The sequence below is a fragment of the Chroicocephalus ridibundus genome, chromosome 9, assembly GCF_963924245.1.
Source record: "Chroicocephalus ridibundus chromosome 9, bChrRid1.1, whole genome shotgun sequence".
Lineage (NCBI taxonomy): Eukaryota > Metazoa > Chordata > Aves > Charadriiformes > Laridae > Chroicocephalus > Chroicocephalus ridibundus.
Genome location: NC_086292.1, coordinates 36,460,120 through 36,472,180, shown reverse-complemented (window position 1 = coordinate 36,472,180; position 12,061 = coordinate 36,460,120). Strand labels below are relative to the sequence as shown.

Here is a 12,061-nt window from a genome sequence, read left to right as displayed (position 1 = left end):
AAAAAAAAAAAACAACTTATGAAGGCTTAATGAAAGTACAGTTAGCAAAGAGGCAAAATTATCTGTGTAATATTTCAAGTAAACCTAGACTTAAATTAAGTAGTGGAAGAGAGTATTTTCTCTGTACCATTGTTAAGAAATTAACAAAAAAAAGGCCACAAGCACGGCCTAAAAGAGTAATGTGAGATTTCAGCTTAGACAAGAATGCCACAAAGGTTATAAGAGACATGGAAGGCTACAGAAGGTGACAAAGGGGCCCAGAGGATGAAGGCAGTACAGGCAATCCACGCGTACGATTTCCTGCTTAAATGGTACATGACCCCTCTGAATGGTCCATCTTTGACCATATTCCACAGTACAAACAAAACAGCTGGGGCTTCAAACATGTACGCATCGTTTACTGCCATCAGGACTAAGCCAGAACAAAGCATCTCGCTGCTGCTCAAACACAGCTGAAATTTCAGAACTAAACCAGAAAGAGAAAAATATTCTGTCTCTATAGGCTGTCGTACTCATTGGAGGGAAAAACTGAGAAGATACAAAGGCACATTGAAAAAAAATTAATTTTGTCGATTGTTTGATGTTAAGTTAAAAGAAACAGCAAAGAGCTACAGCTTAGGATACATTTAACACTACAAATTAACACTATAAATACAGACACATGCGTATACACCAAAATATTTTCGTTACGTCCACCCAATGACACAGAATTTAAGAAGCCAAGCCCCAGCCTGCCTGCACGGTATTTAATTTTTTGTTTCCAGAAACACCCTAACATTGGCATTGCGCTCCAGCAAGGTAAACTTTCTTGCTTTTGTATCTTCAGTAAACTTTGTCTCTCTCTCTTCCTAACTGAGTGTGACTCAGTTAAGCACCTTCTGCTGAGAACCGGCTCTTTGGAGCCTGCCTGCCCTCCACTGTTCATCGGTCCTTAAGAAATCCCAAGAAACACATCAGTTCAGGTGCAACACCCGTGGTGTGGATGGCACAGGGCTGGAATGTAGGGCTGCAACTGGAGGCAGGAGGCAACGCAAGAGGCTGCTGAGCCACAGTGTGCTGAGCAGGGAAACGTCACGAGGATGGAAGGAGTGAAAAAGGTTGACTTCAGCACAGGAGCTGAGAGAAGGAGCGTGAAAGACACAATCACGCACAGAAACACCTCCACATTAGAAAACCTCCAGGTAAGTACGCCTTACTTAAGGTGTGGTTAATACATCTTGCTGTTAAGCAAGGTAAGGCTCACCCTCAACCCACCCACTCTTAAAATCACTGTCTTCCTTTCCTTTGATACACCGGGAAATTCTACAATTCCAGTGCTGATACTGGTGGTTTGGTACTTTGTCGAAGTGCTGAAATAGTGTGGCTGTGAGGGAGTATGGGACACTATCTTTACTCCTTCAGATTCCAAATGCTCTTAGCACTAAGTCTAGTACCAGAATGAGCTTCTCCAGGACATTTTTACATGTCTGCTTTCGGTCACTAAGGACGTCTCTCTGCTTCATCAGAACACGGTAACGGCTGAAGAACTCTTGGTACGTCCACCTGCCCCAAAAACAGAGACAGTGTCAGTCCCAACAATTAATAATTCTCTTGAAAAGAAGAACTGCAGCTGAAAGCAATCTAAAAAAGCAGCACACACACCTGGAGGGGAAGCCAGCTGCGCTGATTCGGATGGTCTCCAGGACACCACAAGCTCTCAGCTGCTGCACTGCCCGCTTTTCATCGAATCTACGTAGGAATAAAAAGAGCCTGTGGGTGTGGGGATAGTTTTGCATTACATGGGACCTCTGGCCCTGCGCGCACCCAGGACAGGAGTGGCACGGAGCGGGGAGCAGAGGTGGGATGTGACGGGTGGTTAACAAGCCCAGGTAGTCCTTCTGCAACTCAACGATAACAGAGGACAGCCTGACCGGGGAATTGCCCGAGCCCGTCAGCTGCTGCAAGCTGCTCGTCCTGCCCTGCTTCCTGCCGGCCTGCCCAATAGCCATGGGAGTCTTTGTGTGCAGACTTTTGAGTAAAGCTCTAAGCAAGTTCATAAATGAAAAAAAGATAAGGAATAAGACGCTGGAATCCGCAAAAGCAAATTCCAGCAAATGCCAAACGAACTCAAGGCGTGCAAACTGCCAGTCACGCTTCAAACAGCTAGCAGTGAAAATGCTCGTATTTTTTCTCATGTATCACCATAAACAAAACAAAACAAATCAACTCATCAGGAAGTATTTCTCCCTGTATTCATCCCAAACATCTCCTGCTGTAAGTACAGGCAGACGCTCACGATGAGTCCATAACACACTTCATTCCCGAGTGAGCAAGGTTTAGCACAACCTCGATCCTCCGAGGCCTTGGGCAATTCCCTCCCGTGCCCGGGCTGTAACGAACCACGCATGAACCAGCTTACGTGAACGGAAACTTGAAGTCGTTAGGCTTAATACAGCGCACGTAGTGTGGAGTTGTAGCGTTCAGGGTTTCCATCAGCAGATGAAGAGAGTTTCGAAACTTTTTGAAAAAGAAAAAGGGAAAAATATCAGGGAATAGCCTCAATAAGCTCAGTCATGTTTGAGATAAGGGAAGATATCAGGAAGCGGGCCTAGGGGTATTTGCTTATTTGTAATAATTCTTTTGGTAATAAACACGACCTTTTTTTTTTATGGCAATAGATTTCAGTTTCAGACACCATCTTTGGGTGAATTATGTTACAGTGACAATTCTAAATGTTAGGCTTTACATGAGTAAAGCTCACATATCAGCATGTGATAAATTAAACAAACATGGTATAGACTGAGTTATTTTCATCTTTTGACTGTCTCATTTACCCTAATCTTTGTCTGATCCATTTCTTCATGACTAAACCTCATGGCATATTACTAAATAGCCATTTCATTTTAAATAAATTTTAAATCAACCGAGTGGTAAAAAAAAAAAAGTCTCAATTTCTTAGGTGCACTGATACCAATGTCAGACCTACTGTAGAGAACTTTGAAAGCCCAATATCTGAGAGTTTTAGGAGCTTTACTTTTAAAGAAGTATCAGGACCACAAATACCTAACATACTGCAGTATATCCTTCTAACCACGGAATACCCTAACAGATAAAGAAAACTATGAAAACACATCTTAGATGTTTTAAACTTATTGGTATGGATTTTCCTCTTTCTGTTGAAGTCATGATTCTAAGCCAACCTCTATTTCTACATTGAATACGATAAAAGTCACTTTTGTATTATCTTTCTAAAAAATTTATAAATGAATATACGTGGTTGACTGATAGCAATAGTACGAGAGGTACCCCTAACGCTTCAACACATAGTTTTGGTCTGACAACAAAACTGGTAGGCCTCTATCAGCCTCAGGATACTGTTTGTTTGCAAAATCAGAAATAAAGTTCACATTAAAAAGATAAGTGGGCAGGGGTTCTCTTGCATGAATTGCAGAAGATTGGAATTTGCAGCCTGTACCATGAACACCTGCCAAGCAGATGGGCATTCTGTACAGCAGCATGAATAACCAATCCTATTCCCACCCATAGCCTGACATAGCTCGCTTGGGGAAGGTTAGAGAGAAATTATGAATATCCGCATGAAACATTCTCTGAATTCCCCGATTCTCACTTAGCAACGTGACTAACTCAGGACACCGCACAGACGCTGCGCTTTGTCTTTGTTAGGGGATCGACAACCATCCAAAGGCAGTGGACAAGTGGTGATTTTATCTGAACTCCGAGCACCCGAGAGATGTGGCTGGTTCATCTTCAAGAATTGGCAGGGGACCCTGATATAAAGAACTTATGGTCCCTGGCAGCTAATTTATATTCCAGGCTCTCCTACAGTAACATAACAAGAGTTATCCACACAGACCTCCTGAAAGCCCCAGGCAAAATAATGCCACTACTCACTAGCAAAGCCGTACAGGCTGGCAAGTAGATAAAAAACGAGTCCTAATCCGTCAGAAAAGTTCTCCTTGGCTCCTATGTATAGTCTGAGGGAAAATCTGTCATATATAAAGCACCGACTGGGGACACAACCATCTTCAGAAAACACCTGTTAAAACTACTGAGTGGAAAGTCACAAAGAAGTGGTGAGTTCTCCAGCCACAGTGATCTGCACACTTTTAATTGAACTCTGGCACATACACATGGATATTTTACGTTTAGCCCGTTGATAACTGGAACCAAGTTTTCTGCGGACTGAACTCCCACTTTTGGTTTGAGTCAGATAACGTGGCACACGATCAAAACGAGCCAGTATAAGATTTTCAAAGCTTCTCAGCGTCCAGCACGTTAAATCTGTTTTGAAAAACATGAGGTTTGGTTTTGGCACCAGGATAAGAACTGAGCTCCCTGAAACTGTGGCCCAAAATGTATTAGTAATTAGGGTATATATGCTCCAAACTGTAAGTTATAATCAGCTGCACCTGTCTCAGAATCACGAGGGATCCCAAGAAGCGCCAGCACACCCTGAGACCTATGAGACAGAGGGAGAGATTATTTAATAGAGCTGCATCTTCAGACTCACCTGATGTCCCACAGTTTTCTTATGCTCCTTGCTGGCTTGACCTGGCCTGGCCTTGGCTGGTTTTACAGCTGTTCGAGACAAAGGCACGCGCCCTGAAGGGGTTGCTGACGTGGGACTGAGGACCTTCTCCTCATCCTGGAATAACTCCGGTAGCAGCTTGAACTGAGAAAACAGCAGAAAAATGCAGAGGGTAAGAGTCCAGCAAGTGATTGCACCTGTTTGTGTTTAAGATCGGTAGAATCCAGGCTCAGTTTTTGTAAGTGTGGGCGATTTTTTAACTCCACATGGGAAAAATGCAAAAAAGCATTCAAGGTAGTAGTATAGTGAGTGGGCCATGATTTAATACTAAAAGTTTTGTGGGTTTGATCAGTGAGTCTCCTTCCAAAGATAAAATTCTGATTTGAGTGTTTTTTTCCTAGAGCCAGCAATAGCTTCCATGTGAAACTGTTAGATACTGGCAGCGGTTTCATAAGTACCAATTGAAATCATATACGGCTGCTTTGACCTGAGAAGGAAACAACAGGGTCCTCTCATGTTCCAGTGGTGCATCAGACTCCTCTGTGGTTGAGAAATATATAGGACACATAATAACCCAGCAGGCCACAAAGAATATTCCTTCTTTATCGCTCTAAATTGAAATAATCAACTTAAAAGAAGGAACCATCAACTAAAAAAAGCCATCAGCCAAATTTATCTGACTGAAGATCTACTCTCAGGCCAGTGGGAGCAGGGGAAAAACCTGAAACATCTTTCCAAATATCACTCAGGGCTTCCGCTTCCCTTTCGCTAATGGCTACACAATACATCCATATATAGTAGCTGCTCTGAAGTAACTTATAACTAAAAATAACACCATCAAGTCTTTCTACTGACAACTATAGCACTTCAGAAGCGTTATAAGAGTAAGAAAATCTGAACTTCTCTACCTGTCAATGAATAATCTTTTATCTAGCATCTGTGCATTTTCTCCCAAGAGATAGGAGCACTCAATTTGCAGTGCTAGAAAGTGCTTGGGCTAAGTACAACCTAAAAAAATAAAAAAATTGGTTTTGCCTTATAAAACTTGGTGAGCATGCACGATACCCAATGAAACATGCTGCGCAACAAAATGGTACGTGTGCTCTGTGGTTGTGCCAGATGGGCTAGCAGAAGGCATCAAACATTCCTCGGTAGCATCCAGCACAGCACTCCAGCATAATATAATGACTACGAATGCTACGAAGGTATCCTGAATTCCTGGACTGAAAAAGGAGTACCACAGCTTAGCTTTATCTCACCTGAGTCTGCCAGATTAGGAGCACAATCACCTTAGATTACCTCTGTAGCTGGTGGAAGAATGACATTTCCAGAGGGTGAATTAGCCCGTCTCCTTCCACTGACTCAACAAAGAGTTCAGGATGAGTGGGCCACCGCCACCTCATTCAGCTGCCCGCGGTCAGATGGAGTGAGTCGGTATGCACAGGCACCCGAGCTACAGAGCCAAGTCTTTTCATCCCGTGCAAAAACTTATTTGAAGGCAATGTGCTTTGTCTGAAACTCCTGATGCTCTCACACACTGGTGGGGGGTGGGGTGGGGGGAGGCTGGGAAGGGGGTCCCCAGTGTCTGGATTGCAGATGGATGAGCTCCGATAAGCTATCGGTACGTAAGTCTCATTCCCTTTTTCCAACCCAGGAAAATCTGCCTGTAAAAATGAGCAAGTGCGTTTCAAAGGTGCCATTTTCATGGATGCTGCCGCAGTTACTGCACGCAGAAGGAAGGAGCAGTGCATGGCCACCTGCAGCAGAGGTCAACAACAGGAGAGCACTGCTGAGATGATCCACACTGTGGGGACGTTCGTGTTTTCGTTTGGGTTTGGGTTTTAGTATCTTATCAGTTTTCTTGATTTTGCAGAACACTAGAAGTGTTCAAAGAGAGGGAAAACACTGATCAAAGGGCAGATAATTCACGTAGTAGAAAACAAGCATGCAAGCATTTTTTTCCCTGTAATTTTTTCAGACGACTTAACAGACATGCTGCTAACAATCCTACAGATCATTTCTTTCAATACGGAGCCACAACAGAAGATTTTTAACAACATGCCAGTAGCAAGCATAAAAGCTGAGGACTGTTGTCCTCATGACACATGCATGGAAACTGAACTAGTTCAAAGAACTCCCGTGGGTGGATTTACAGAGAAGGCCAAAATAAATAGCTAAACACTACCGCGCCTGCCACGAGCGGTGTGTGTCATGCACTTTGGAGAGCAAAGCAGCAGTCGAGCTGTTTGTGAGAGTGGGCACGGGCAGGATGACAGATGATGCATTCAATTTAGAGTTACCTTCTGTTGAATGTGCGCAGAAAACCGACAACAACAAAAAAAATAAAAATCAGAAATGCAATCCCACTACAATTACTAATAAAGAGGGCCTGCTGAAAAATAAAATTGAAATAGTTCTCTTTTGAAAATCTATTTTCTTCACAGTTGGAGCTGTTTGGGTTTTTTTTTTTTTTTAAAAACACTGGTTTTGGTAAAATTTACCATTGGGGAAAATCACGTTGCCTCTTAGTGTTTAAGACTGAATCGACTCAATGTACTGAGCCTGCCCCAAGCTGTGGTTGTGCTGTCGGGGCAGCTGTGTCCCCATCGTCCCGTACTCACTGGACTACGTCCCTCGGAGCACCCCTGCACCCGGGCCCTGCGCAGCGCGCGGCCACGCTCTGTCCCTGCCACCCCCCCGGGATGCCACCTGCCTCCCACACACACAGCCCCTGACTTCACCCAAACCACTCCAACGCTCCTCTCAGCAGCAAGTCTGCTGTGGCTTTTCATTATGCTACACGTTTTAATCATTTAGCTTCATATATCTGCTCAGAATAGAAACAGAAGAGAAAAATGTTGGTTTTCCTGATAGAATAGCATAATTTTAAATAGCCTGTCCTTGATACCCAGCTTCCTGGTCCATTAGAGCTAGCAAATTCCCAACAGCCATCACAGTGCAATGTCAAGTTAATTGCCTTTACATTTCTGAAGAGCACAGCTAGCATTTTTGCCATTAAAAAAAGCAGACGATGCCACTGAAGGCCTGTTCTATAATATTCCTTCATGCGGTATCTTTCAATTCAGATGTTACCTTTCTTTCATAGTTAAAAGAAGGCAAGCCTCCATAAATTCTAGTTTGTGTCCTTAGGGTCTATACATTTCATTCCTCTCTCATTTTGCTTCTGGAACAGAACTTGTTTCTCCTCCAGAAATTTTGCGCTCAATTGTCAGGCCATAAACAAGGAGCTTCTGTTTTCAGACTACAAAATTAAGGGCTTAACTGTTAAGCCTTCTTATACTGCTATAGCATATTAGAAGTCCTTGATGCCTTTACAGAAAATACAGCAAAATTTTGCGAAAAGTAAAAAAAAAAAAAACAAAAACCACCACCATCCCCCCTCCCCTCAAACCAAAAAAAAACCCCAAACATTCAAATCAGTGGCTAAATATGGACTGATCTTACATGGAGTAAAATTAGGCTACAGGACTTTCTAAATTCATACAGAAAGCCAAGTAAAACACAAACTATGTTCAGTTTCAGTTGATCTAAGGGAGAAATACTTCCTAGGTTTATATGAAATTTTATATGATCCTTAATTCAAGGATTCATAACTGCAAAAGAAGAAGGAAAAAACCATCCTTATACTAACCTTACTTGATTTTAGGACCTTAATTTGTTCTTCATAAACGGTATCTTTATTCTTTTCCAAAAAGCCTTCACATTGATATTCCACCTGAAAACCATAATTTTACAAAAAAGTAAGTATTAGAAGTATTTAATAAGAATATTTTGCATAGAATTCACCAGCTGTAACATTCACATTTGAAACGGATAATTCTTGTGGATGTTGAAAATATCAGCTCCCAGGTGCATCTTTGTTAAATATAGATTTTCCCCAGAGAGTGCTTTCCAGTAAAAGGTAAAACATTAAAACATACAGAGATGAATACTATTATGGCTTTATATCAGACATATTTCATTGCTGAGAGATGCCTGTGGTAAGACAGCATGACTGAATGGTTACCGTAAAGGTGAAGAATCAAAGTACATGTTGAGCGCCTCCTTCACTGAAGTTATCAGGGCTGGAAAACTGTGTGCAATCCAGATGCAACTGAGAACAAAGTACCTCATCTCATTAGCTGAGAGGCAGTAAGTAGATCTGCCAGCAGCTTATTATGAAAATGCCTCATTTGTACTCAGAAAGACTATTTTTACCAGAAGCAATAAAAAGTCTGAACGTTGTGACAATACATAACAATCCTCTATCACTGGGCCACGGAGTCTCCTGGACCAAAGAACCTAGTATTTATTTCACTGTCCACATTCAAGGCTGAACAAAACCCCAAAACTATGGTCAAAAGTCTACACCGTAGAATTCGATATTAAGTAATGTGAGTAGCCTAACTCTCATGAAGTGTCTCATGCTACCTCTTCAATCTCGTATCAGCAGAAGCGCAGACTATAAAATTCATGAGCAAACCCTTATAGCCGTTTTATTCTTTCAGAGCAGAGAGACTGAAAGCCATCAGCAGCCCCTCTTCCAATACAGCCACTTATCGGCCCTTTACACAACGGCACCATACCCCAAGCTGCAAAACATTTCAAAAAATTCCTTGGTGGGAAGAAGGCCGAGGATGTCCCCAAGGTCCACGCACAGCTGAAAGCCCACTCCGAACATCCCCTCGGGTACCAGTGATGCCCTTACTGCGGGAGACAGGGCCACGAGAGGGCAGCAGAATCTCTGCCTTCTCCCACGCCAAGGCACAGGGGTTACTAACCTGCCAGCTACAGCTTTATTTTTGCCTCCAAGGTGTCTGCATGCACCCACGTAAGCACACAGGAAAACACAAAATTCCTAGCACGGGCAGCGCATCAGAGCTTAGAGCTTTGCCAATACCTGCTTGAAGCTACTTTTAGCTTTCCTTGGTCCTCACTGCTAAGACCAGGCACTGGAAAGCCTTGTTTTCAAATATCAAAGGTGAGCGTAATGAGCAGTATATGAAATATTAATTAAATCATTCCTGTTCTCTCATCCACCAAATAAAACAGAACTCATGAATCTAAACAGTTACAGAGACATTCCTGCTGCTTTCATTAAGGTAACACTAGACGCAACAAGAACAAGACCCCTCTGCTACGCATAAATTCAAGATCCTGGGAGAAATCAAGTGGAGGCAAATAAACGCCTCTGATCCTCCATGTCAGCATGTACAGACTGCTGATAAGAATCCCAGAGCTTCTCCAAACTTTTTTTGACAAAGCTGACAATATTCTGACAATATTTGTTTAATAGGACAAGTACCTTAAAATTACTTTAAAATAATTTTAATCTTCTTTTAAGCCGAGGAGTTGCTCAGTGTGATGATGCATTGTGGGAGCTGAAGAACGTGTGTGCTCCACTGAGATACCCCTCGTCCGGCTTCCTAGAAACAGCCGTTCAGTGACCCTCAGAGGCGAGGGTGGGAGCAGCATTTACTGCCCCAGCGATGAGAAGAAGGGTGTGTTACCCTCTTTCCTCTTGGCACATTAAGATGGCAGCAAAACCAACATCATTTCGTTGCTGCTCTTTAGCTAGAACTACAGTGAGATACACGACTTTCTATTTTGTGTATTTCTATAGCGTAACTGGAATCGATACGATTACGCTGTGACTTGCAAAGACACTACAAGTTGTCGTGTTCTGAAAAAGGCTGCTTAGTGGTTACAGCATGTGACGGGAGTCAGGAGTTCTTGTTTGTGTTCCTGGCTCTGCACAGCTGCCAGGTCAACTTTCTTCTCCTGGCCGCCGTTCAGGCAGACACACACTTTGCAAGAAGCGGAGCAGAGCCAGGGATGCCGCTGCCCGGTCGCGGCCAGCCAACAGCCGCCCACCCCAGCATCCCCTCCCACGCACACGCTCAGCAACACCAGCTGCGGAGGAAAAATCCTTACCTTGTCAGCAAAGTGCTTGATGATAAAAGCCTTATTTGACAAACGTGGTTTTTCAAAGAGGGCACATTTATTCAAATGCGTATTGTACAGCTTTTGGGCCCACGTGTCATCCGAGCCTTTTGGCATCTACAGAAGAGAACACACAGCCATTTAAAATGTCCTGAAAACTTTTCAGTAGCAAAAGAAAATAAGACGATGGGGGACAACACTTTGTGGTTTGTTTTCAAACTCCAACTCCTCCGATTTCCAGCACTGCCAGAAGCTCAGAAGCTAGTAACCACCTATGCAGTTGCCTTTCTAATGCTCCGGACTGGGCACCGGCCAGCAGCAGGAGCAGCTGCTCTGTGACACACACCACGCTAGTGACGCTTCCAGTGTCACACACCTGCAGGCAGGGATCCAAGAGGTACATTATCTGACCCAGCATCATCTCAGCGGGTCAGAACTCATCCACCACCATTAGAGATTGCTTGTGATGCTTTGTGCTACCCAAGAACCCCAAGCTGGGTTTCCACTGAAGTAGACACCACGCGCCATCCCCTGTACACGGCTTGGCATAAATTAAACTAAGATAAAAGGCAAAAGGTGAGACACCAAGCGAGAGGCAATTTGGAGAAATCTGACAGGACCAAAGACCACACTTGCTACACTTGGGAAAGAGAAAGTTGCCAGAGTCAAAACAAAGGTTGATCAGAGACCCAGAAACGGACACATGATGGAGAGGAAGGAAAAAAAGAGCATGACAAACTGTTTTTTCTCCTCCTGTAATTGCCAATTCTGTTTGTACGTTCTCCAAATCCTTTCAACAGCAGAGTGTCAAAATGATGGCTGCACGCAGCTGACTTTTCCCTGCGAGGCCCCAGAAGCAGGACGACTGATGACCTCTTTCTCTGCGAAAGCCCTTGAACACACACCTTGCACTCCTCATCCAACAGATCCAGAATTCCCATTTTGGCCTCTATGAGGTTGATGCATGGCTGATTGTCGTAGAAATCAATCAAGGTCCATGGTATTTGTTCCTTCATATATTCTTCTTGTTCCAGCTTAAAGACATGCTACGGGGCAAAAAGAAAACAGTTTTCCGAGAAACGAAATGCAGAATAAATACCTCGAACTCTCACTTGAATTCCTCTTGGCACATTAATCCAGGCTGTCAAGTGACACACTAGTTCAACTGAATAAACCCTTTAACAAGTAAGTATATGAAAAATAAATTAACCTTTTTTCCTGGCCTAAAAAAAACAGACTAAATTACAGCGCTCATCCATATTCTCTGCAAATAAGGTCTATTTTTTCCTATCTTTCTACTATATTGCCCCACAATTACTTTAAGCTCTTTTCTCTTATAAAAAGATCAACACAAAACCCAGAAAAAGCCTCAAGTGCAGGAACAGCAACTTATAAAGTGGGATGTGCCATGCATTTATGATTTTTATGTTACGAATACTGCTCTATTTCAAGTAAAATTTCACTATAAATACTTTTGCATTTCCTTGTAGAAGAACAGAGCTCCATTTTCTCTTAAATGGCTGCTGATTTTTTTTCCTAAGATGACGCATTGCATTAAAATACACTCTTCAGCAAAAACCAGCACGAATG

At 43.0% G+C, this 12,061-nt stretch overlaps 1 protein-coding gene across 1 annotated transcript in view; it reads right to left on the bottom strand.

Annotated features, from left to right (window-relative positions):
• Positions 1-12,061, bottom strand: part of MYO5A (myosin VA) — a 106,356-nt gene that overhangs the window by 37,451 nt on the left and 56,844 nt on the right. Inside the window, exons 12-18 of the mRNA XM_063345801.1 lie at positions 11,377-11,517; positions 10,463-10,588; positions 8,181-8,264; positions 4,511-4,672; positions 2,399-2,496; positions 1,642-1,728; positions 1,434-1,542 (exon numbers count right to left, since the gene is read on the bottom strand). Coding sequence (XP_063201871.1) covers positions 1,434-1,542; positions 1,642-1,728; positions 2,399-2,496; positions 4,511-4,672; positions 8,181-8,264; positions 10,463-10,588; positions 11,377-11,517 — 807 coding nt within the window. The remainder of the gene's footprint in view (positions 1-1,433; positions 1,543-1,641; positions 1,729-2,398; positions 2,497-4,510; positions 4,673-8,180; positions 8,265-10,462; positions 10,589-11,376; positions 11,518-12,061) is intronic.